Raw genomic sequence first — 24,182 nt, 5'->3', positions numbered from 1 at the left:
TTAAAATGTTCTCATCTCAGCATTCCCGTGCAAACTTGTCAAAAATTGGCATGTCCAGTCGACTTTGTGCCGAGAGAAATGAGAGAATGAAACTGAGAATTAGAGAGAGAGAGATCCCACGCGGGCCAGAACAGCTGACAGCTGGGTTCAGCTGAGGTCAGAGGGCAAGCATTGGCGGTGGGGGGAGTAAAGCAGAATTTAAAACAACAGGAAGACACACATGCACACATACTTGTGCGTAGTCATCGATGACTTGCCCTGTTTACTTGCTTCCATAACAACCGCGACAGCAGAAGTGCCAAAAGGAAGTTCACGACTCGTCAGAAGAAGACACAGAAAAAGTCAATTGATGCTGCCATGAATGGTGCTGCCGGGCCCTACTGGCAGAAAAACAAACTTCAATGTCTTGCTCAAGGGCTCTTGGACATGATCATCACCAGGCTTGAGGATTGAACCCACCACCTATCTTTTGGGGAGGCCGCACCCCACGTGATGTAAAAAAAAAAAAAAAATACCCGTGCCAAAACCCGCTACTGGTGTGGATTTCAAATCCAACAAAAGAGGAAAAAAAGATTTATGAGGAAAAACCAAGTGCCTGAATCTATAGCGTCTCATTTGAGGTGCTCTAGCTCCCTCTAGTGTCGATGAGTGCTAAATGCAAGATTGAGAAAAAAGTGCTACACTGGGTCTTAAACTGCCCTATTGTGAAATTTAGAAATGTATAATCAAAAATGAAATATCTTAAGGGTGCATACTTTGCACACACAGTATGTATATGTTTTGTACATATTTAAAATAGCATTTTTGTAATAAATCTAGGTGTGTGGTCCTATATGCCCCCCCCCTGTAGTACTGCTTAAAAACCCTCCAGCATTGAAGTTGCCCATTTCTGATCTATATATAAAGTTTGGTGAAATCATGGTTTGCCATTAAGTAAACTTAATAATAAACATATTACGTTTTTGAGCAAAGCTGCAAGTTAGCTTTAGTTATTGGCTAGCAAGATCCCCAACAAGGGATTAGTAACTCTTATCAGCCTGCTTTGACCTCAATAACAAGTCGAGGCAGCTCGGCCTGCACTAACAGCGGCTACCCCTGTAGTTGCGCGCGTCTACCAACAGGGGGCGGTGATGTCCCGCAGCTCAGCTCAGCCCGCCCCACTCCGACTGTGCTACGGGCCCTCTCTTGTCAGCCTGTGCGCGGCGGCGACTTTCTCCCCTCTTCCCTTTCTCAACCTTTTCCCTTCCTTGCCGCAAATGACCCCCTAACAGAATGTCTGAAAACACGCGAGTTTCGTCACGACGGCGGTGAACAAGCGCAGCTGCGCGCCGTGCGTGTACGCGCAGTTAATTCGCGTCGTCGTGTTTTTTCCACCCCCCCTAACAATAAGGTTCGAGTTTGTGAGAGGAGGAAGGTTGCCATTTTGCGATTTACGCCGCTTCCGCTATTCAATGTCGCGGTGCGAATGCGTTCAAGTGCATTCGCGTTAGTTGCAGGGATCCATATTGTCAGTATTGCCCCGACGTTCAAACCCACGCGTGTTAACACTTTGTGGGCCTATTTGTTCGCTTGTCACCCCCCCACTCCCCCCTCTCTCCCTCCACCGTCACCTCCCGTGAGAGTAGAGTGGAGGACTCCATTTTGAAGGGTGTGCGGCCACTGAACTCAAGTCCTCGTCGCTGGGAAGAAAAGGGAGACGATATGCAATATGGCTTCACGCGTGTTTTCGTCTTGAGTGTGAATCTTGATCTTTAGATGAAGATCAACATGACGGCTGGGTGGAAGTTCGGCGCGTGACGTCACCGCCGACGACTGCTCGTGATTGACGGCTCGTTAAGGCGAGGTGGGCACATGTGGGAAGGTGCATTTTGTAGCCAGGAAATGGACGTTTGTGTCCGATAAAATCCACGTTTATGTTCGAAAGTTGTCTACCAAATAGAGTGGGGGCACATTTGTCTTGCAGGAGCAGATATTAGAGGGGAGGTGTTGGAGCAAGAGGAGGAGGAGGAGGAGGGTGGTGGAAGAAGAGGCGGAGGAGGGAGGGAGGGTGAGTGCTCCTCGGGATCCGGGCCTAGTAGTGCCGCCGCCGGGACTCTCCTGTCGCTCTCATCCGCTGTCAAAAATCCGAGAATTGCCTTATTTAGGGGGCACAATGGAGGCGGCAGGGCTCGCGCGGAAGCTGCTTGACATGGGAATGGTAAGAAACTCGTCCCGGATGTCGCGTTCGGCCGCGTTTTGCGTGATTTTTTTTTTTTTTTTTTACGTGCCTCTCTAACCACACTGATGCGCGCGCACGCATAGACACAAGTCTACTCAATCTGCGTGCGCGCGCGTGTGTGTTTCTGGCGTCGTCCTCTGTTGCATGTTTTGTTGTATTTTGACACCACACACTACAGATAGACACAGTGTCAAACGTGCATTTGCACACGCAGTGGCACGCGCACACGCACGATGAGGGCCATTTTAATGCATCCGTGAGTGTGTGTGTGTGTCCTCATGCAGCACATACACAAACACGCTCACATAATACATACAAACGCATGACATGATCTTCATCACATGGACCTCTCATCCCGTAATGGCTGCACCGGCCACAAACAAAACATGTCTCCCAAGATGTCACCCAGTCCAGTTGTCATTTGACACACAATGATGGCTTTTCTTGTCATCTTCAGCTCAAGGCGAGGTTTCCCAAGCTGCGCACACCAAAGGAGAAGACGACGATATGATAGGCAGTAGTTTTCGACAGAGTCGTGATTTTCTGCTCAAATTAGTCTATTAAATTAGTTAATATCATCTTTTTTTTATTTTAATTCACCATAAAAAAAATTTCAAGACACATGTTGAAACTCTAGAACAATATATAATATAATATCTGATATTGTGGAGACTACCGATACCAACCACTGATGCTTAAGCCAAAAATAAATGACAATGACCTCCTGGCCAGTAGTTGGCGCCAGACCGCGGCAGATTAATACATTGGTGAATCATTTGCAACCAACCGCCTTTAATCTTACTGACCCCCATGTTGGGTATACCGATTAATTAAATAACTGTCATTGTTTCCGTTCCAGGGAGGAAGCTTGCCAGCATGAGTGGGCCACATGCAGGCCCAAGCCGGGAGTCCAACCGCCCTCGAAGCCCTGCTTGCGACATCTCCCGCCATCCTCGATCCAACCACAATAACGGCCCCCGCCCAAACATGTCCGCCGCCGCCTCCTCCCTGCAGCGCGCATCCCTCTACGGTTTTGCGCAAAGGGACCCCTCGCCCCCCTCATCCACCTACAGCCCCCTGAGGAGGCTGCAGCACCTCACCACCATGGTGAGCCAGCCCGACTTAGTTCTGCCCGCTCGCCCAGGTAAGAGCTGGGATTGGGGGTCCGATGAAAAGGAGTCGGAGCGGGACTCTTGGGTGGACAGGGATTACTACGACGGCAGTTTTGCAAAACAAGCCGAGGTCCAAAGCTCCAAAGAGGAGCCGGCAGCCACCTGTAGCAGTCCGAGTGTGTCAGAAAGGAAGACGGACGGTTGTTTCTCGTGCCCGGCAAGCCCGGCCTTCTCTCTCGATAGCAGCAGCCCCTTTGCAAATGGCCTCCTTCACTTTGAATCCTCCTTGTTCGAGGACGAGGACAACGACGACTGTGACAAAGAGCAGCGGGAGGCGACGTACCTCGCCGTCACAGACTCTCGGGATAAACACAAGACTCCAGAGAATCAGCTTCAGTCCGCCTCTGTGGATTCGCACTCGGCACCCAAGGATACAAATGCTTCATCAGCGAAGGTCATCACCCGGTCTCAGTCGTCGGGCTTTCGCCGAAGGTACTGGGATGTTTCCGACGACGACTGGGAGAGCGACACGGACCTCTTCCTGTTTGGCGACAGCCCCTCCAGGCATTTGATGGCAAGTGCTATTCCAGTTGCAATCCTCCATGTTTTTTTTTTTTAATGGAGCACCATCTATCACTAATCTCCACTAAAGCTCTACTTGATCTACACAGTCTTTTGTATTAGTCTCAGTTTAGCTAATTAGATGGCCTTGAAAGGTGGTGGAGAAAAAAAATGAAAACATTCCAGATGCTTGTTGTTGAGGAACTAGTATTAAGTATTATATTGAACATATAAATGTTTCATGGCTGTTTTTTTTTTTTTGCATGGTCGACAGCAGAGCGACATGAAACGAAGCTCTGTCCCACCCGTCAAGTTTCTAGAGGGCGAGGTCATTTGGGCCAAGTTCAACAGACGGCCATGGTGGCCTTGCGAGGTGATTGTTGACCCCACGAAGGGAGTCTATCACAGGGTGAAAGGTGAGCCAGTAAAGTTTCTTGACTGTCGACTCGTGTCTTGTCGTTTGGATGCTGACTGATCATTGTGACTTTTTAAAGAGCCCAGTGATCGGCCGTGTCGGCTCTACTACATCAGGACTTTTGGGGAACCAGAGGAGCAAGCCTGGGTGGAAGATAAATCAACTCATATTTTTCACGGAGGCTTTCAGTTCGAGCAGCTTGCGCAGTTGCGTCGGAAGGCCAAGCAAAGGGGGCAGAAATACACGGTAATTCTTTTCGCGTCTGAATAATTGCTGCATGAAACAATCCAATCTGGATCTTCACTGATTCTGTCTTTCCACAGATCGCTAAACGCTATGAAGCATCTTGGAACTTCAGTGTGGCTGAAGCCGAACGTATTCTCCAGCAAAGACCCAACATAGACTCTTTAACCATGGACAATTCCTCAATGGTGACCAAGTCTTGTCCATCTATTTCACTTTCTGGTCCCGCGGCAATCTCCAACCTTCTGGAAAATTCGCACACAATCAACGGATCATCTTCCCAGGTATCATCCCCAGTAGAAAATAACAAAGGCACTTTAAAGAAGTCTTCTGACAAGCGGGAAGACTTGAACTCCTCAAATAAGCAGTCGAAAAAGAGCCGACGTAATAGCACCAACCAATCAGATAAGAATGTAGAGTGCCCTTATTCGGACCTTGACTCGGTCCCTAAGATTTTGTGTCCTAAAGCACTTGAACGTCAAACCACATCGACTCATTCACCTGCTAATGTCGCCAAGGAGGAAAAAAAACAACCAGAGATGCAAAGTGGTCTGTGGTTCACTAAATCAGGCAAAGACAGGCGACCTAAAACTGTTAGTCCGGATCGATCAGATCCTACACTATTCAGCAATCTGCTCAGTAAGAAAAAGATCTCCGCTGTTAATAAAAACATCATGGCTCAAGAGGATTCCGCCTCCCTCTCTGGGCAAGATGAACAAGCTGGATTGGTAACTAGCGAAACAAAGCTGGTGTCTGAGCAGTTGTGGCACTTGGACTCTAAAAATACCATTGTAGCTAACAAACCTTCCAAAGGTACTGTTGAGCTGTTGTCACAACACCAGCAGTCGACGGATTTTTCAGATCCTCTCGGATTGTCACAATTGCAAGAGTCCGTGGTCTTTTCTGAACCTTGCGGATCTTCGCAAAATCGCCAGTCTGAGGGTCGTTTTGACCCTCAAGAGTTGAAAGATGTTTCGGACTCTCGGGTTTTGGCACAAAAACAAGAGTCGGTGTTGTCTTCTGACACTCGAGGGTTGTCACAAAAGCAGAAATCTGTGGAGTCCTCTTACTCTAAAGGTCTATCACAAAACCACGAGTCCAGGAATTGTTCTGACACTCGAGGGTCTAGTCAAAAGAATAAATCTTCATCAGACTCTCGGGGATTGCCCCAAAAGCATAAGTCAGTGGATTCCTCTGACCCCGGAAGAACATCACAAAAACATAAATCTGTGGCTTCTTCTGACCATCAAGAATTGCCCCAAAAGCAGGAATCGGTGGAATCACTTCAACGTTTATCCAAAAAACAGAAGTCAGTGAATTGTTTTGGTCCAGAAGGATTGTCACACAAGGAGTCCAGGGATTCTTCTGACTCTCAAATATTTCCACGAAAGCAGAGGTCAGTGGATTATTCAGACTCTCCAAAATCAACCCTAAAGGATAAGTTTGTCGATGCTTCTGATCAACAGAAGCAGAAATCCGTCGATTCTTCTGATACTCAACGAAAAAAACGGGAATCCATGGATTCTTCTGACCTTCCGGGATCATCACAAAAACAGAAAACTGCAGATTCTTTGTGCCCTCAAAAATCAGTACAAAATTCTTTTTATCCTGGATCATTGTCACAAAAGGAGAAATCAGTGACTTCTTCAAACCTTCAAAGATCACCGCAAAAGCAAAAATGTGTGGATTCTTCTGACCGTCAAGGACTAAAGCACGAGCCTAGGAATTCTTCTAAATCTCGAGAATCGGCTCACAAGCAGAAGTCAGTTGATTATTTTGGCCCAGAAAGAGTCTCAAAAAAGAGGTCAAGGGATTCTTTGAATCACCACCAAACATGGTCACAAAAGTCCAAGGATTGTTTTGACCCTCAAGGATCTCAAAAGCAGAACTCAGTCAGTGATTTTGGACTTCAAGCATTGTCAAAAATGGGGTCAAAGGATTCTTTCCCTCACCAAACCGAGTCCAGGGATTTGTCAGACACTCAAGGCTCGTCAAAAAAGCAGAAATTTCTAGAGTTGTCTGACCATCGAGGATCATCCCAAAAGCAGAAGTCAGTGGATTCTTTTGGTCTGAAAAGATTGTCACATAAGGAGGAGTTCAGAGAATCTTCGAACCTCCAAATAGTGTCACCAAAGTGGAAGGCGATAGATTCTTCCAGCCCTCAAAGATCATCACAAACACTGGAGTCCCGCCACTTTTCTGACCTTCATGGATCGTCGCAAAAGCCGAAGTCACTGCTTTCTCACTCTCGAGGATCACCCCAGAAGAAACCTCACTCTCAAGAATCATCACAAAAGCAGAAATCCCTACACACTTCAGACCTTCAAAAGTCATCCCAAAAGCAGAAGTCAGTGAATTCTTCTCAACCTCAAGGATCATCCCAGAAGCAGAAGTCAGTGAATTCTTCTCAACCTCAAGGATCATCCCAAAAGCAGAAGTCAGTGAATTCTTCTCAACCTCAAGGATCATCCCAAAATCAGAAGTTAGTCGATTCCTCAGATGCCCATCGATCGTCACAGAAGCAGCAGTCAGCGGCTTCTTCTGACCCTCAAGCTTCGCCACTAAAGCAGAATTCCAGAGATTCGCTTGATCATCGAGGATCGTCACATAAGACAAAGTCCACGACTGCTTGTGACTCTCGTGAAGTGTCCAAAAAGCACGGGTCCTTGGGTTCTTCTGACCGGAGACAATTGTCGCAAAAGCAGGAGTTGAACTATTTTTCGGACACTCTAGTGTTGTCCCCGAAGGTGAAGTCAATGGATTCCTCGAAACCTCGAGGATCATCACAAAGGCAGGAGTCCAGGGACTCTTCTGACACTCGAATTTTGTCACAAAAGCTGAAGGCAGTGAGTTTTTCTGATCCCCCTGGGTCACCACAGAAGCAGATATCCAAGGATTCTTCTGACCCTTGTAGACCATCACATAAGAAGAAATCAATAGATTTGTTTGAGCCTGAAAAATCACCCCATAAGAAGAAGTTGGTGGATTTTTCTGACTTTGGGGTATCGTCCAAAAAGCTGGAGTACCGGCATTTCTCCAACCCCCAAGCATCGTCAAAAAAGCAGAGTTGTAAGTATTCTTCTGATCCTCCAGTTTTGTCTCACAAGCTGAAGTCAGCCGATTCATCTCAAAAACACGACTCCAAGGTTTCCTCTGACCCACGTGGAACATCACATAAGCAGAAATCACCGCATCCATCTGAGGTCCAAAGATCATCACATAAGCAGTCATTGGATTCTTCCGACCCTCGTGTATCGTCCCAAAAACTGCAAAACCGGAATTCCTCTGATCCCCAAGCGTCTGTGGATTCTCGTAGGTCCTCTGAGAAGTCTGCTTCTTTAAAGGGTGGACAACTGATTCCTAATTCTAAACACAAAAGTCCGAGGCCTTCAAGTAGCACACCTGTTAAAAGTATCAGCAAGCGACCCGGTGTAACGTTCAACAGTCAAAGCGAACCATGTCAATGGAGCGCCAGTCAAAAAATTGCTCTTTACCAGACAGAAGAAAGGGAAGTCAATACCAAGACTGATGTCTCACCAGACCTTCACGATGCTCTGATTGCCCAATGTAAACTACCATTTGTTAAATTGATGCGCCAAGACACGAATATTCAAAATTACTTGAAGTCTCAAAGTACTCCTAGCCAAAACGACCAAACTGGATGTCCAGAGACGAATGAACCCCAAAGAACAGTAGCTCACCCCTCCTCGAAGTCAGACAAGATGGACCGAGCAGCAAGTATCTTTCAAATTAGTGTCGACAATAACTTTTCCCAAAACAGTGATGACAAAAGTGTGTCTGGAAATACCAATGGCAAGAGTTTTTTGGGCAATACCAAAGATAAAAGTGTTTCTGGAAATCACCAAGACAAAAGCATGTACAGAAATGGTGAAGACAAAAATGTTTCTAGAAATAGGGAGGACAAAAGGCTTTCCGGGAAAAATGAAGCTGTGTCTGGGTATAGTGAAGAAACCCCTTTTCCAGAATTTTCCAGAATCAGTGAAGACAAAAATGTTTTGAGAAAAAACGAGGACAAAATTGTGTCTATAAATGGTGATCATAAAGTCGGTGAAGACAAGCATATTTTCAGAAAAAATGATGATGCCCAAAGTTTTTCTACTCATAGTGGACACAAACTTTTTTTGGGTAAAAACGTGTGTCAAAATAGTAAAGACAAGAGTGTGTCTGGAAATAGAGAAGACAAAATAGTTTTCCGAATTGCTGAAGACCAGCATGTTTTCAGACGAAATGAAGACAAAAATATTTGTGGAAGTGAAGACAAAGATATCTCCAGAATGACTGATTCCAAAACTGAAGATGTTTCTAGATGCACTGAAGACAAATATGAGAAGACAATTGTTTCCAGAAACAGTGTGTCCAGAAAAGATGCTGACTGTTCAGAATCGGAGACAGAAGCAAAGTGTGCTCCAATTTCTTACGATCTTTCACAAAGTTCTCAGCAACCTTGTGCGGTGCACATCACAACCCCTGTGCCCTCTCAACATGATCAAAATCCCGAATCCGGGAAAGAACCATCATCCCCCGAGACCAATTATCTTACATCAAAACCCATCACTGATAAATTACCAGAAGTTCTTCCGCCCGCCCATCTTCCAGCCAGCAACCGACTGATGTCAAGAGCACTGAAAACCATGAAGGTCCTGCAAAAGCTGAAGCATGGAAAAGCCAAAAGGAAGGCTGCTCAGAAAGAACTCTTACGTCATAGCAAAAACCACAACCGTTCTCAGGACCCAGAAAACAATTTGGACCTGACCACTAAAGTCAAACCAGCCCAACATTGTGACTCTGATCAGGACACCGTGTCCAGTTGTAAAAGCTCTCCCTCGATCTATTCCAATTCCACTGAAGTCAAGAGCGAAGAGGAAGTGCTTTCAGTGTCTTCAACCCCACCAATGGACTTCATCCCCCTCACCTCCAATGTAAAAACAAAGGAGGTGAACCAAAGCACCTCTTTGTCGCCGCCATTTTCTTTTATGAATGCTTTGAAAAACACTAAGGAGGTCTCCTTCCAATCCTTGACCGACGAGGCCAACGGCAAAGCCCTTGCCTTCAAACCGGACATGAACTACAAGTTCAGCACTTTTCTTATGATGATGAAAGACATGCATGACACTCGAGAGCGTGACGGGGCTCCCTTGGAACTGGAGATTGGACCGCCAAGTGCCCATGTCAAGGAAGAACCCTCGGTGATGCCTGGGACGGCTCCACTCGCAGGACAACAACAACCCATCGTGAATGATGATCCAGATTTTTGTCCATACGTGGACACAAGTAGAAGGGGGCCTTATAAGAGAAGGAGCAGCTCCACTTGGATGAAGAGTAAAGCTGACCGCAAAGTGCCTAGTTGGCCTGCCGGGTCTGGACCCGGCTACCCAGGCGTGGGATCCTTGCTGGGGATTGACATTTCCTCTGTACTAGATTACTCGTCGAAGGTCCGGTCCCTGTTAGATGTCCAGGCCTGCCACTGGGAGGGCCAGCCCGGCAACGATGAAGGATTGTTGAGGTGGGGCGGAGACTTTGAACAGATGAATGACTTTGTCTCCAACTGCACCAAAGCCAAGACCAGCCTGGCCCGTAACACCCGAGAAGGCCATGACGATTTATCTGGTAAGGAATGATCTTCAAGATTATTCATTGTATGAAGTATCGATGCTCTCTACAATGCCTTTCGAACGATGCTACAGTTCTCAGAAGTTTTAACTCTTGACTCAATTCTGAGTCAAACAAAAAGGGGACATGTACGTATCCCTGTGGTACTCCTTTGGTCATTGTAAATATATATATATTTTTTTTAATCTCAACATTGCTCAATTCTGTGTATTGAAACATTTTGACATCTTCTAGTCAATAAACGAGTGCGGAAACCAAGCAAGAGGCTCCTAGAATGGACTGAAGAGTACGAGCAGATCTTTTCCTCCAAGAAGAAATCTAAAAAGCCTCTTCCAACAATTTCAATGGTAAGTTAAGAAGGAAAAAAAATAAGATTCTGTATAAACAAAGTTCAAATCTGGCGCTCCCCTTAGGACAACCAAGCACTTTCATCTCAAGCACCTGTAGTGGACAAGAACCTGGAGCCTCCATCCTTGAACGCACTTCCTGAAATGCAGACTCCGCCTCCGGAGGAAATCACCCTCACCACGGAACTCCAAATCCCCAGCGCCCAAAACGCATCCCCGCAGGAAGCCCCGGCGCTTTCCATCGACACCTTGACCCCGCCTCCCGAGACCGACGCCGAACCGCCACCAATGGAAGACCTCGCCAGAGAAGACCGTGAGATGACGATAACCTCTGCTGGCTCCGGTCGTCATCCGTCAAACATTCTTGTGACGTTTTCCTTCCAGGCAAGCTGCAAAAGAAGCGGAAGAGGAAACCAACTCCCAAGATCCTGGAATATTGTCTCGAAGCCGAGGCCTCGGCCGGCCCGAAGAAGAAGGTACTGGCCTCCGTGCACTTAAAATGGCCGCTACATCAAATTCTGCTTATTATTATTATAAAATCAAAACTGAGCATAATAGTCTTTGCAAAGATTTAGATTTGATTTTTCTTTTGCAGATCAAAATTGTGAAGAGCAACTCGTACGATGCTCCTGAAACAGGTCAGTGAAGATCATTTGCACTCCTTCGGATTTTAGCTTCAAATTGCAAAGGTATGAAAAGAAAATTCAGCTTAACCTCACTCACGCTTCTTCAGATCCTGATCCTCCCGCTCTAAAACCGATGAGCCCGGTAGTTTCCGCGTCACTGGCGACGGCGACCCACCTGACTCCAGCCAGCCCCCCCGCGCTGGCACCGGCGCTGTCCGAACAGGCGGACGGCACGCTTTCAGATCTTCCTCAAGCGGACGACGGGTTCAAGTACACGACCGAGTCGGAGGTATTGTAAATGATTTCATCCAGTCAAAGAATTCTTGGATCTTCATTGTTTTATTTCAATTTTTCTCTCCAGGGTGAAGCCTCCATGTTGGACCAAAGCTTCTCCTCCACCCGTGACGAGTCGTGTGGCGACGTGCTCGGACTAGGCAGGAGGATCATCGGTGACCGAGGTGGCCCGGCCTCTTTGAAGGAGAACGTGTGTCAGGTGACCTCACATTCGACCTTTTGTAGTTTTGGCTTTTTTTTTTTTTCTAAAGGCAGCTTGTGCGTTGTCAGGTGTGCGAGAAGACGGGCGAGCTGCTGCTCTGCGAGGGGCAATGCTGCGGCGCTTTTCACCTGGCCTGCATCTCATTGGCCGAAGCCCCCAAGGGAAAGTTTGTGTGCCCGGAATGCAAGTCAGGTAAGAACATTTTTTTTTTTTCCTTCTCGAGAAAGGCTAACGCAAACTGTCTTCTCATCACGTAGGTGTTCACACTTGCTTCGTGTGTAAGAAGCGTAGCGAGGACGTGCGGCGCTGCATGATCCCCGTGTGCGGCAAGTTCTACCACGGCGAGTGCATCGCCGCCTACGCGCCCACTGCGCCCGTCAGTCGCGGTTTCCGCTGTTCCATCCACGCCTGCCTCGCCTGCTTCATCGCCAACCCCGGCAGTCCCTCCGTCTCCAAAGGTGAGTCGCTGGCGGGCTTCTTAGCTTCACGCCCCCTGCTGGCTTCACACCTGTCACTGCTGCCAGGTCGTCTGGTCCGCTGCGTCCGCTGCCCGGTGGCTTACCACGCCAACGACATGTGCATGGCGGCCGGCTGCGTGGTCCTCTCCAGCAACAGCATCATCTGTCCTAACCACTTCACGCCGCGGCGCGGTGTCAAGAACCACGAGCACGTGAACGTCAGCTGGTGTTTCGTCTGCACTGAAGGTAACCATGAAGCAATCAAAACCCCCAAAAAATATTCTTTTGAACACATTGGACAGCTGCCACTAAGAGTAAAGTAACATTGTTATAATATCGTCCTGCAGGGGGCAGTCTGCTGTGCTGCGAGTCGTGCCCGGCAGCCTTCCACCGAGAGTGTCTGAACATGGAGATGCCCAAAGGCAGCTGGTACTGCAACGACTGCAAGGCCGGCAAGAAACCTCGCTACCAGGACATTCTCTGGGTCAAGGTGGGACGCTACAGGTCAGTAACACACGACAACAGGAATGGAAACCACCAGTAGAGCAAATGTGTTTGATTGGTCGCTCTCTGCGCCAAGATGGTGGCCCGCCGAGGTCAGCCACCCTAAAAACATCCCGGAGAACATCCAGCGCATGAGGCACGACGTGGGCGAGTTCCCCGTCCACTTCTTCGGCTCCAACGACTACCTGTGGACCTACCAGGCGCGGGTCTTTCCCTACATGGACGTGGACGCCAACAGCAGAGAGAAGATGGGCAAAGGCGTGGACAACACTTACAAGAAAGGTCAGAAAACACCGCCTGCCACGTCTGGACAAATTGTGACGAACGTGCTTCTTCTGCAGCTCTGGAGGAGGCGGCCGTACGCTTTCGCGAGCTTCAGGCCGAGAAGGAACTTCGGCAGCTTCAAGAGGACAGGAAGAACGACAGGAAGCCGCCGCCGTACAAACACATCAAGGTCAGACAACAGAAAAAACTTTTCTGAATGATGCCTTCACCAAAACCAGTTGACTCCTACCATATGACATTCAACTTGGATTCACCCGTCTTGACTCCGCCTCCCGCAGGTGAACCGGCCAATAGGGAAGGTCCAAATCGTCACGGCCGACCTGTCCGAGATCCCGCGCTGCAACTGCAAGGCGACGGACGAGAACCCGTGCGGCGGAGACTCGGAGTGCATCAACCGCATGCTGCTCTACGAATGTCACCCGCAGGTGCCGCCCCAAAAAAATAAAAAATAAAATATTCCGTTCTATTCGCTTCTATGTCTAAGAAATACGATCCCGCCCGCAGGTTTGCCCGGCCGGCGAGCGCTGCCTCAACCAGACGTTCAGCAGGCGTCAGTACAGCCAGGTGGAGATTTTCAGGACCCTGTCTCGAGGTTGGGGCCTCCGCTGCGTACACGACATCAAGAAGGTAGAACAAGCTCCTCCCACCCGGCTTCTTCAATCCGGTCGCTTGAGGCTTTCCTCTCGTTTGCCACCAGGGCCAGTTCGTGAGCGAGTATGTCGGCGAGGTGATCGACGAGGAAGAGTGCCGGAACAGGATCAGACACGCCCAGGAGCATGACATCTGTAACTTCTACATGCTAACTCTGGACAAGGTACGTGCAGGCGCAAATACAAAGCTAGCAATGGCGCTCACGATGGATTTGGGACTAGGATCGTATCATCGACGCCGGTCCGAAAGGGAACGAGGCTCGCTTCATGAACCACTGCTGCCAGCCCAACTGCGAGACGCAGAAGTGGACGGTGAGCGGCGACACGCGCGTCGGACTGTTCGCCCTGGTGGACATCCCGGCTGGTAGGCTCCTCCACAAAAACAATACGAAGAAACAAAATGGACGGATTTTCACCGAATGTTGTCGTGCTCAGGCACCGAACTCACCTTCAACTACAACCTGGAGTGTTTGGGCAACGGCAAGACGGTGTGCAAGTGCGGCGCGCCCAACTGCAGCGGGTTTCTCGGCGTGAGGCCAAAGGTCAGCTTCCTTCTTCTCGCTTTTTTTTTAGCTCGGCTGCAGTTATGGAATTGAGTATTTTCCAACAGAACAACCCGCCGTCCGACGACAAAGGCCGCAAGATGAAGCGGCGCGGCCACGGCAGAAGGAAGAAGAAGGTGGTGGTGACCAAAGAGCGCGAGGACGAGTGTTTCAGCTGCGGCGACGGCGGCCAGATGGTCTCCTGCAAGAAGCCCGGCTGCCCCAAGGTCTACCACGCCGACTGCCTCAACCTCACCAGGAGGCCCGCCGGTCAGTGTTCTCACAACGGCTCATCCCTGACGTCCCCCTTCCATAAAATAATTTTGCAGGTGTCAAAATGATTTATGTTCTTCTTGTCAGGCCGCTGGGAGTGCCCGCGTCACCAGTGCGACATCTGCGGCAAGGAGGCACTGTCCTTCTGCGAGGCGTGTCCCAGCTCCTTCTGCGAGCAGCATCGCGAGGGCCTGCTCTTCATCTCCAAGCTGGACGGAAAACTCGCCTGCACCGAGCACGATCCGTGCGGGCCCCACCCGCTGGAGCCGGGCGAGATCCGCGAGTACGACCAGACCTTGACGTCAGGCTTGGGCATGGCTGTCATCACGCCGCCGTCGTCGTCCACCGTGCCACGCGTCCGACCCGCCGGCGCGCCCCCCGCCGGGCTCCGGGACGTCAACCGGGACTCCTTTCCCGCCTTTTCCATGCCCATTACCATTCCCGTCTCGGCGCCGGCCGCCTCGCCTCCTGCGGGCGGCGGCTTTGACCTCCCGCAGTACTCGCCCATCTCCTCCTACGAGGAGGACGAGGAGGAGACGCCGGAAGAAGAGAACGAGGAGGACGAGGAGGAGGCTCTGGAATATCTTGAGATTAGAGATGATGAGGAGAAAGAAGAAGAGGAGGAGTGACGCAGTGGTTTGTTACTACCCAATCGTAGCGTGTCGTTTATTCTGTTACAGGAAGCACTTGCGACGCAAGCTCGGACCCTTTGCACACATTTGCGACAACTGTAAAAAAAATAATAATATCAAATGTTTCATTGGCACGGTGTTGCACCATGACCTCATTTCCAGCGTTCGTCAGCCATTCACCTCAGGAGACTCAATATGAGAGCTGTCGTCTGCCTTTTACACACCTAACAATTGGCCAAATGAACCAGGGGCGCCGCTAGGGGGTGGCCAGGGGTGGCCCTGGGCACCACACAGTCTCACCCACATAAGCCGCTGTTGTGCGCTCCACCAGCAACCTGGTGGAAGACCTTCCTTCGTCAGGGAATCATTTTTATCCATCAGACCGTTTTATTTATTTATTTGAAGTGTAAAAGTTTTTGAGCCAGCTTTCATTTTGATTCTCACGCTTCCTAATCCCACTTGAGCAGAAGTCAGCCTCTATTGGACTGTTTTTTCCCGTTTCACTGGACACTTGTTGCTTCCTTAGACGCTGTCAGCAGGCGGACATTTTGGACCTTTGGACCAATCAAGGGAGCCACGCAACGCCGCGCCTTTGACGGCGCTTCATCCAAATGTGAAGGTGACCAATCACAAAACATCACGGGCGGGATCTTGACATAGCACGAAAGACATTTCTCAGAATGTGAGGGGGCAATTGCGAGATGGACAAAAGTATTGGGACACGACCCTTAATCAATTAACGGTTCAGTGGTTGAACTTAGTTCTCTTTTTATAGCGCTTGTCCTCATTTGCAGTTTACCCCCAAAAAATGAAGTGGGGTCCAACAGGGATCGGTCAAGGGTCCCTTTCACATTGATGTTTCAAGAACCTTCCCCTGAGCAAGAAACGTTGGATAATTACGTGCTTCCAATTATATTTTTTTTACGTCGTGTCCCGATACTTTTGTCCAGATATTTCCACTATGATGCGTTTATGGAGGGCAAAAAAAAAAAAAAAAAACTGGTCTTAACACTGAAACACCAGAGAGATGGCACTAAGTTGCAGTGTGTATGCCGTAGTCATTTATTTATATTACTGTAATTGTGACGCACAACTGCCACCGTGTTGCTTCTGTGTGCGAGCGTGTGTATCGTCCTCAAGACTAAATTAAGTATTATGTGTGTGTGTGTGTGTGTGTGTGTGAGAGCGATCTGCCTAAAAGTGTCTTCTCCCTGGAGCTATTTTGAAGAAATGGATCGGGCGCCCCCTTACTAACATCTCGTTCCAGTCAGTTCCGTCTTGCCGTCATCCATACGCAAAATATACAGTAAATATATAAATATATATATAGAGAGAGAGAAAGAGAGATGTTGTGAAATAAGCACTTTGTACTGGCCTCATTTTTTTTCTGCTCCATCATGAAGCCAAAATAAAAAGTAGAACTGCAAGTGGCAAATTTCCATTTGAATAATGTGTTACCACCTTTCTATTGTGCGTTTGATGTGTGAAAAGAAATTCACATTTAAGCTCGCCAACATATTGTGTCCCCCCCCCAGCTTATTATTTTACAATTAAAAATCTTTTCAAACTAAAAATCTTTTGAAAAATATGACTTTACAGGAAGTTTTATTTGGTTTAAAAAGAGGGAGAGATTTTCTTTTTTCATGCACAATCGTTTATTTCACAGTTTAGCTGGATGTGTGAAATGAGCAAAAAAAAAAGCCCAGCTAAGGATGACTCATGACAAATTTTGAGACTTGTAATTCCACAGGAGCGCTTATATTTGAACTTTTCTTTGACAGCTTGTATTTAAAAAAAAAAACAGAAAAACATTCAAGCAGTTGTTTGAAGCATTATCCGGCACTGTGATTTGAAAAGGCAATAAATAAGTGCGCAAACATATGATGGCTGAGTGTCAAAAAATGTTAACATTATTCTGAGGTTGACTTGTCAGTTTTGTGCCATTGAGGTGTTTTTCTTGACCGAATTTCCCACTGGAGGAAATCAGCGCCAAAAAAAGAAGGGGGGGAGGTGCCTGACAGACAAGGGTCAAAAAGGTCAATCACTGTTTTTCATTCAGGCAGCTCAGGCTGTGATGAGCTGATCATGTGATGCAAGACACAAAGTTGAATTCGCCAGCGGTCCTTTTCATGTGCAGTCTTGACGGCTGTAAACTGCATTACAGTGAAAAGGTAAGCAGAAAAAAAAAAAAAAATCACAGCAGCTCAGTTGTCTTCAATCGACAGCTTTGGAGCAGGAAATCCTCTTCTGGATGAAATGTTCTTTAATTCAAAGCTCCACCCCGGGCAGAGACGCCTCCACGCAGTTTGTCATGGCACAAAAGAAATGACCATTTTGCTTTCTCTTTTTTATTTCCTTCTCTCGTCTTCCATAGTTCTGGTCCAGCGTCAGTTGCTGTTGCAGCATGAGTAGAAGTATGACTCTTTCTTCTGGCCCAAGTTCACTCTTGAATCTTCTGCTGAAACACAGCGCAACGTCTTAGGTTTGTGTTCTTTTGAACATTTTCAAATATTTTCTGAGATCTTTTTAGGTAGAGAACGCGTGAAAGCTCACCTGTCATGTACTGGAAGGTGGCGTTGTTGTAGTCCTCGGCCACCTTCTGGAACAGCTCATCTGTGGCGGTAAGAGACTTTTCATTTGATTTCATACAACAGCTGCGTTAGAAGGGAACAACAATTCCCTTGTGCTCTGGAGCATTCCATTTTGTGTTTCATAAAATTAGCACATGCCCATTTGGTTGCCCATGTGATCATTCGAGGAATGGACGGACTATGAATAAATAAATTCAAGCGTGGAGATGTGAGCAAGCACGTCTGCGGGCGACAGTGACTCACCCACGTTGCTTCCGGTTTTACTGGAGGTCTCAAAATGCTGCGCTCCGATCTCTACAGAGACAAATGGACAAGTCATTCAGGATGTGACGGCACAGGAAATATTTTACAATCAGGGCATTTGACTTTTTCAGTTCTTCCGCTAAAACCTGATTTGACAGTTAATTTCAGAAAGCCCAGTTTCCCCTTTTTTCAGTCGGCGCTTCGTTTTTTGTTACCTTCGACAAAGTCCTGAGTGTCGTGGTAGTCGATCTGACGGAGACTCCGGTCTCCTTGGATCAGGTCGCTTTTGGTACCGCACAAGTAGATCTTACAATGCTAACGGGAGTTGGAAAGAAAAATATGAATCGTGTTCAAACACAATAAGAGAAGCTCTCGTACCTCTTCGCAGTTTTGTAGTTCTTGCACCCAAAAACGAGCTCGCTGGAAACTGCTGCTGTCTGTCAGATCTAAAAATGCACCGAAAAAATTTCAATTAATTTCAGCAGACATAAAATGGCCGTCAGCACATGTCATTTACCGTAGCAGACGATGGCTGCCCGGGCTCCTCTGTAATAGATTCTGCTCATTGCTTCATAACGTTCAGATCCGGCCGTGTCCTGGACAAAAACGTCCTTGTGAGTGAAACGGTTATATAAAGCGGAAAGACGAGAGGTTCTGCTTTGAGCTAGATGGCCATTAAGGCGGAACTTGACTCACCCATATTCCCAAGGTGATCACTTTGTCTCCCACCTGAATTGGTTTGGCCACGAAAGCGGCACCGATAGTCTGCGAGGAGGAGATCAAACAAAAAAAGACGTTTCAAATCCATAATATCAATTTGTAATCCACAGATTCATAACCTGCAAGATAAATATTCAAATCGGGTTCTTGCGCTGGATCTTACGTTTTGATAAGGTCCATCCAGGAAGCGGTGGTGGACGTATCTCTCCACCAGGCTGGTCTTCCCCACGCTCTCCTTGCCCAACATCACCACTTTGGCGTCCACGCGCATGCCGCTCATACTCCTCAATCACGCGTGGAGGGTAAGAAGGAAGTCAGTGTGTAAGGAAAGAAGAAAGAGCTGGCCTCTGAAAAGAAAAAGATGCACAACACTTGAAGGAATCTGAACGTATTTGGAGATCGAAATCAAAGGAAGTTACTCAATGTGTTGTTTTAGACTAAAGTACAGAAGTCCATTGTGAGTATTTTAAGCATCCTGCACTTAGTATTAACTAAATAAAATGTCAAATCATGCAGATTATTTTACATTGGAAAAAATATCTACAAAACATGTTCTTATAAAATTACAAGTCTATTTTATTAAAGAGAAATATCTTTAGAATACATGACAACTTTTTCCCTTCACGGGATAACAGCTAACTCGATATTTTTTATGCTTTTAACTTGAACTGTTTATTAACTATTTAATTAAAACGGAGTATAAAGGAAAATGTTTTGTTTTTAAAACATACCTTAGTCAGTTAGCAATTTGTTGCGAGAGAAATACACAGTTCGGGTATATTAATAAATGCTGAGATCTGAAATCAACACTCGTGTTTACTTTGAACCGATTTTTCCGATTAAGTGATTTTTATGTAGCTTCCTAAAAACGAAACAATAAATAAATCTGTTGGCTAGGGGGGAAATCCGAGCTCTTACGAGGCAGCTAGATGAACTCAACACGTCTTCATCGTCGCTCCACAACAACAGCAGCAGCAAAAAGCCGAAAAGTAATGTTGACATGGGCGTCTATAAAATATTTTGTTGGACGGCCGAGAAGGTGGCAGAAGAGGCGCTTGTCATCTCAGCCCAGCCTTGTCAAGCTAAAGTGAGCTAAAGCAAAGCTAAGCCGGTTGCTCTTTGCGAACGTGCCCTCCCCTGTTGCGCAATGGCACAAAACTATAAAACGTTCCAGAAATACAAAATGAGCATAGTTCCAAAATGATAAAAAAAAATTGGAGATGTTATGAAATGTTGGATAAATACAAAAAGAGGAACAAAGCGGTGCTTCCGAGGGGGGAAATATATTAAACTCAGCTTTGTTTGTTGAGGTAGGAACTAAACATAAACGTCACGGGTGGCTTGTATCTGGACGGAAGACAAAAACAGGCACTCGCGTTGTTTGGACTGAAATTTCAGTTTCTCTCCCTTTTTTTTTTGTTTAAAATTTCATTAATTATTACAGAAAAAGCACGGTAAGTCGCGTTATTGTTAAAATTAGGTACAAAACATCAAATTAGCGTTGCGTACTAGAATACTAAAACACCCTACATTGTTTTCTTTGGGTGAATAAGCTTTGTAAACCTAAAAATACGTATCTTTATTGCATTCCGTATGTTTCATTTATATTCAATGAATTGCACGGTAATCTGGTTTATTGACCAAGTTTATGGGGGAATGCATTAACTATACACATCAAATGTTAACTATAACACAACTAAACAAACGTGTTCATAGTGATTTACACAAACACGCTACGTGACTTGTATGACGGCCATCATTTAACATCAATTTAATCGGATTTATGGTATTTTATGTAAGAGTTTGGCAGGCGTCTAATATCATGCGATTGGACGGAGTTGCTATAGCGTCATAATTCCGAGGCCGAGGTTGGTTGAAAGCTCTTTACTTTCCCCCGATTCTCCAGACACGCCCACGCAGAGGAAAACACGGACAGAGTCAACATGGCTGAAGCGGACGACCCCGAGACAACTTCAGGCGGAATCTTACAGGAGATTTTCACGTCTCCTTTGAACCTGGCCCTGCTGGCTTTGTGTCTTTACTTGCTGTACAAAATTTTCCGCGGGGACAAGCCTCTGGAGGTGGAAGAAGCGGAGCCGCCGCTGCCCAAACTGAAAAAGCGAGACTTCACCCGAGACGAGTTGAAGCCTTACGATGGGCTGCAGAGTCCCAGAATCCTCATGGCTGTCAATGGAAAAGTATTCGACGTGACCAGGGGCAGCAAGTTCTATGGGCCGGGTAAGCTTTCCTGGATAGTTTCACACAGGCTGCAATATTTTATTTGGACTCCCGTTGTAGCATTAAAACTGCATAAAAGGTCGACATTTGAGGTTTTCTGACTTAGATCCCCGTTCCACAACATAGAGGATAAAAATAGTCCGCTTATAAAGGAACAAATAGCAATGAACAACAGGGTGAACTGTGTTTGACAAATTAACCCAAGTGAGTTGCATCAGCAAATACAGACACACACTGTTCGTTCGTTCGTTTATTTGGGCTGAATTCCAAGAAATCAACCAAACTGAAAACTATTTAGTAACTCCTAGCTGATTCGGGTTGGCAAAATATTCCGAACATGTGGTCAAATGCAAAGCTGCACTACTTTGCAATACAACTCCAGCTGGAAAATACGCACTCTGGTGGAAGCTCACTTCGTTTATCTCGTGTGAGCGTTCCAACCTTTGTTGCGTGTCACCTCTGACCGGCATGAATGAATGGATGACAGTTTATTTTGAACAGTCATTGTAAAACCATTGAGCTCATGCTGCGTTCATGCAAACTTTTTTTTTCTGTTATTGCACTACAAGCTGTTTGATCCTTATTTGTGCAGCCCCCCAAAAAAATCAATTTAGGAGGTAAAAATAAGAAAAAGAATTTTGGAAAGATTCTTAAATTATGTCACGTGTTTTCCAGATGGTCCGTACGGAGTGTTTGCCGGCAGAGACGCATCCCGAGGCCTGGCCACCTTCTGCCTGGGTAAGGAGGCCCTGAAAGACGAACACGACGACTTGTCCGACCTGAACGCCACGGAGCTGGAGAGCCTCAACGAGTGGGAGGCCCAGTTCACATGTGAGTGTCGACAAGAGTCCCGCAAATATCGACTGTGTTTCTTTGCTCACTGTCAAGCTAACAGTGTAAATTATGAATACCTGTCTCATTTTCTGTCATTCCAGTTAAATACGACTACATCGGAAAGCTGCTAAAGCCCGGCGAGGAGCCCACAGAGTACACAGACGACGAGGAAGTCAAGGACAAGAAAACAGATTAAAGAGTGAAACGCGAAGGTAGAAAAGGCCGCCGATGCATTAATCATGAAGGCATTAGCATTAAGGCTTGATGCTAATGTTATTGAAATACTGTTGATCTCTCACCAAGTGCTCACATCAGTGTCACCTTGGTTCCTGAGATGCTCAAATTAATCTTGATGTCACAGGTGACTTTATGCCGAGGCAGCGCCGACTGCCACCGCTTTCCAGAAAGGAAAATGGGGCCATTCAGAACGACTGTAACCAGTGAGGGAAGATGTTTTTTTTTGTTGTTTTTGTTTTTTTTAGAGGTGGACCAAGTGTACTCCTTTCATATGAAATCATGTTTCTCACTTTTCACCGTCATTCCCGTTCCAAAACGCCACATACTCACGTTTATTGTAAATTCAGTGAGGTAATAAATGTCATTTGCTAAGCTTTGTACAGACGGACAGACTGAATGTTATAATACCGTCAGCCTGGAAATGATATCCATTTAATAAATAAACCTTTGAAAAGAGCAATTTCTTGTTTTGTTTTATTGTAGTGTTGCCTTGTGGTATTTCACACAAAAAATCACTGTATTTGAAGAATTATAATCTACATAAATACTTAAATGCCAGTTCATGCAAACATTTCACTGAAAAAAAATCCACAATTAAATTATTTTAAACACAGTTTACCACTATGTGCTCTTGAGATGATACAAAATGTAAAACCAGGACAATTACATTTATTTAAAGACAAGCGATTGTAACATTATTACACTGAAAAAAAACACATTTAAACTCAAATAAGAAGTTTAATCTGAAGGAGCCATAGTTAATTATAAACTTGAAAGAACATCAAAAGTTTGTGTCAGAAGTGGGATTCGAACCCACGCCTCCATTCGGAGACCAGAATTCCCGTCCTTCGGAAGGAGTTTAGTCCTTGAGTCTGGCGCCTTAGACCACTCGGCCATCCTGACACTGACAATCAAGGGGGCAAATTATCGTTTTTATTTTTTGATCAACTCTGTTATGATTTGAAGTTGTTTTGACATGACACTTATGTTACATTTGTTGCTATTTTGTCGTTTAAAAGCTACAAAAACGTAAAGTAGCACATTTTCTCTTGCTATATTTGTCCAGTGCGCATGCGCCGGGACAACGAAACGTCACTTCCGTTCTTTGGCTGCAAAACGGCCATATTTGCACTTGTGCTGTTCAAGGGTATCTTCCACCTACCCAAGCCAGACTCGTCGACATGTATAGATTCACCAAAGCCGTCGTCAACATCAGCGGTAAGACGACTTGTTATGGAATATTTATAAATGTATGTACTAAAAAAATACCTTTAGCTATTACTTGTCTGCGAGTCTGGAGACGCGTCTCCAATGGGTCACCCCGGTTAGCAGGCTAACACACGCAAGCTAATGCTTCCAGCTATGTTTTGAGATGAGTTCCAAGAGCTTCAATTTTGCAGTCAGTTTGCTAATATTGTTTTAATTGGTGATGATGATTGCGTGACGATTTACTGTGAAGATGGACTCTATCGGAACCGCGTCGTATCAACAAAACTAATTTCACAATTAATATAAAGATATGTCCATGACTGTCGTCTTCCAGGTCAAGCAGCACGCCAAGTGAGACACGGATCCACCGCTCCGCAGGACTTCCACTCAAAGTATGGCACCGGCGTGTTGCTCGGCGGCTTCGTCTTCTGCACCGCTGTGTGGTCATACGTAAGTGTAGCTCTCCTTTTGATAGCAACTTGACATCATTAATCCAAAATCAAACCTTGTTTTCCCTTACAGGTGGCGACTCAGACAGGCATCACTTGGAATCTGTCTCCCGTTGGGAAGATCAAGCCCCAACCATGGAGGGAGGCTGATGAGTAAAAGAAAAACAAGCAGCCATGGTTGAGATCCAAACAGAAATCTTTCGACTGTACAGCTGAGTAGTAAATACCTGCCTGAGTATGTTTCATTATTGTCAAAATAAATTAAAAAGTGATTCTAGATCTGATTTGGTTTTCTCCCCCTTTAAGCACTGAGTACAACTGTATATTTGCTTATTACAAAAGATAAACACACACTGATGCTTTTCAGTAAAAATAATTTCAGCAAGAATTTCATTTTCTATTAGGAGTAAGGTTTGTTTGGTACTGTTAAAGTTATGATAAATGATAGTTTGATGTTGAATGTATAGACAATCTCATTTTAAGACTGTTTTGCTCTGTTTTTCCAATATGTATGCTCACTTAAATATTTGTTGGAAAAGTCCCAATTTTAATAACTGCATTTAACATTCGTCAATCTTTTATCCTTCGACCGAAAGTACGTAAATATTTACATTAATTTATATTTGGAAGTCGGCTAAACTTTTGACAGAACGTGACGTAGGATAATT

At 46.2% G+C, this 24,182-nt stretch overlaps 4 protein-coding genes and 1 non-coding gene across 8 annotated transcripts; 3 read left to right on the top strand and 2 right to left on the bottom strand.

The window, feature by feature from the left end:
- The first annotated feature begins 1,614 nt into the window (after window positions 1-1,614).
- Window positions 1,615-16,874, top strand: nsd1b (nuclear receptor binding SET domain protein 1b). Of its 3 annotated transcripts, none has more exons than XM_049741697.2 (25): window positions 1,615-1,843; window positions 1,964-2,197; window positions 3,078-3,904; window positions 4,166-4,307; window positions 4,386-4,552; window positions 4,630-10,177; window positions 10,415-10,527; window positions 10,594-10,840; window positions 10,912-11,003; window positions 11,123-11,165; window positions 11,261-11,442; window positions 11,515-11,646; window positions 11,718-11,841; window positions 11,907-12,107; window positions 12,174-12,353; window positions 12,455-12,611; window positions 12,688-12,893; window positions 12,953-13,065; window positions 13,175-13,321; window positions 13,401-13,523; window positions 13,594-13,710; window positions 13,769-13,910; window positions 13,982-14,088; window positions 14,157-14,358; window positions 14,449-16,874. In XM_049741697.2, exons 3-25 carry the CDS (start codon window positions 3,095-3,097, stop codon window positions 14,988-14,990), a joined length of 9,837 nt encoding a protein of 3,278 aa, XP_049597654.1. In that variant the 5' UTR covers window positions 1,615-1,843; window positions 1,964-2,197; window positions 3,078-3,094; the 3' UTR covers window positions 14,991-16,874. The 3 variants fall into 3 exon arrangements, with proteins under 3 accessions (XP_049597654.1, XP_049597656.1, XP_049597655.1); XM_049741699.2 differs by having other exon boundaries at window positions 1,615-2,197; window positions 4,630-6,916; window positions 6,962-10,177; XM_049741698.2 differs by having other exon boundaries at window positions 1,615-2,197; window positions 4,169-4,307.
- Window positions 16,736-19,764, bottom strand: rab24 (RAB24, member RAS oncogene family). 2 transcript variants are annotated; one of them, XM_049741702.2, is made up of 9 exons: window positions 19,466-19,764; window positions 18,711-18,894; window positions 18,524-18,592; window positions 18,345-18,423; window positions 18,206-18,273; window positions 18,043-18,142; window positions 17,828-17,878; window positions 17,547-17,606; window positions 16,736-17,451 (listed from the first exon to the last, which is right to left on the bottom strand). In XM_049741702.2, exons 2-9 carry the CDS (start codon window positions 18,825-18,827, stop codon window positions 17,381-17,383), a joined length of 615 nt encoding a protein of 204 aa, XP_049597659.1. In that variant the 5' UTR covers window positions 18,828-18,894; window positions 19,466-19,764; the 3' UTR covers window positions 16,736-17,380. The 2 variants fall into 2 exon arrangements, with proteins under 2 accessions (XP_049597659.1, XP_049597660.1); XM_049741703.2 differs by having other exon boundaries at window positions 16,736-17,448.
- A 105-nt stretch (window positions 19,765-19,869) lies between these two features.
- On the top strand, window positions 19,870-22,316 carry pgrmc1 (progesterone receptor membrane component 1). The gene is made up of 5 exons (XM_049741704.1): window positions 19,870-20,001; window positions 20,454-20,785; window positions 21,461-21,616; window positions 21,721-21,831; window positions 21,981-22,316. Exons 2-4 carry the CDS (start codon window positions 20,491-20,493, stop codon window positions 21,813-21,815), a joined length of 546 nt encoding a protein of 181 aa, XP_049597661.1. The 5' UTR covers window positions 19,870-20,001; window positions 20,454-20,490; the 3' UTR covers window positions 21,816-21,831; window positions 21,981-22,316.
- Window positions 22,317-22,648: 332 nt separating this feature from the next.
- On the bottom strand, window positions 22,649-22,759 carry trnal-caa (transfer RNA leucine (anticodon CAA)). Its single transcript has 2 exons — window positions 22,722-22,759; window positions 22,649-22,694 (listed from the first exon to the last, which is right to left on the bottom strand). It is a non-coding gene; the product is annotated as a tRNA-Leu (tRNA).
- Window positions 22,760-22,919: 160 nt separating this feature from the next.
- cox7b (cytochrome c oxidase subunit 7B) lies at window positions 22,920-23,798 on the top strand. The gene is made up of 3 exons (XM_049742552.1): window positions 22,920-23,074; window positions 23,400-23,515; window positions 23,588-23,798. The coding sequence occupies exons 1-3, from the start codon at window positions 23,038-23,040 to the stop codon at window positions 23,669-23,671; spliced, it is 237 nt and encodes a 78-aa protein (XP_049598509.1). The 5' UTR covers window positions 22,920-23,037; the 3' UTR covers window positions 23,672-23,798.
- Window positions 23,799-24,182: the final 384 nt, after the last annotated feature.

The sequence above is a fragment of the Syngnathus scovelli genome, chromosome 15, assembly GCF_024217435.2.
Source record: "Syngnathus scovelli strain Florida chromosome 15, RoL_Ssco_1.2, whole genome shotgun sequence".
Classification (NCBI taxonomy): Eukaryota; Metazoa; Chordata; class Actinopteri; order Syngnathiformes; family Syngnathidae; genus Syngnathus; species Syngnathus scovelli.
The sequence above is the reverse complement of the archived record's forward strand: the minus strand, read 5'-3'. Positions and strand labels throughout refer to the sequence as shown.

Coding starts and splice junctions, on each gene's coding strand:
- nsd1b (XM_049741697.2), top strand. CDS start 3,095: ATGAGTGGGCCACATGCAGGCCCAAGCCGGGAGTCCAACCGCCCTCGA. Junction 13,066..13,174: donor CGCCGTACAAACACATCAAG/GTCAGACAACAG, acceptor CGCCTCCCGCAG/GTGAACCGGCCAATAGGGAA. Junction 14,089..14,156: donor TTCTCGGCGTGAGGCCAAAG/GTCAGCTTCCTT, acceptor ATTTTCCAACAG/AACAACCCGCCGTCCGACGA.
- cox7b (XM_049742552.1), top strand. CDS start 23,038: ATGTATAGATTCACCAAAGCCGTCGTCAACATCAGCG. Junction 23,075..23,399: donor AGCCGTCGTCAACATCAGCG/GTAAGACGACTT, acceptor GTCGTCTTCCAG/GTCAAGCAGCACGCCAAGTG. Junction 23,516..23,587: donor GCACCGCTGTGTGGTCATAC/GTAAGTGTAGCT, acceptor TTTCCCTTACAG/GTGGCGACTCAGACAGGCAT.
- pgrmc1 (XM_049741704.1), top strand. CDS start 20,491: ATGGCTGAAGCGGACGACCCCGAGACAACTTCAGGCGGAATCTTACAG. Junction 20,786..21,460: donor CAGCAAGTTCTATGGGCCGG/GTAAGCTTTCCT, acceptor CGTGTTTTCCAG/ATGGTCCGTACGGAGTGTTT. Junction 21,617..21,720: donor GTGGGAGGCCCAGTTCACAT/GTGAGTGTCGAC, acceptor CTGTCATTCCAG/TTAAATACGACTACATCGGA.
- rab24 (XM_049741702.2), bottom strand. CDS start 18,827: ATGAGCGGCATGCGCGTGGACGCCAAAGTGGTGATGTTGGGCAAGGAG. Junction 18,143..18,205: donor AACTACAAAACTGCGAAGAG/GTACGAGAGCTT, acceptor AACTCCCGTTAG/CATTGTAAGATCTACTTGTG. Junction 17,879..18,042: donor CACTCAGGACTTTGTCGAAG/GTAACAAAAAAC, acceptor TTGTCTCTGTAG/AGATCGGAGCGCAGCATTTT.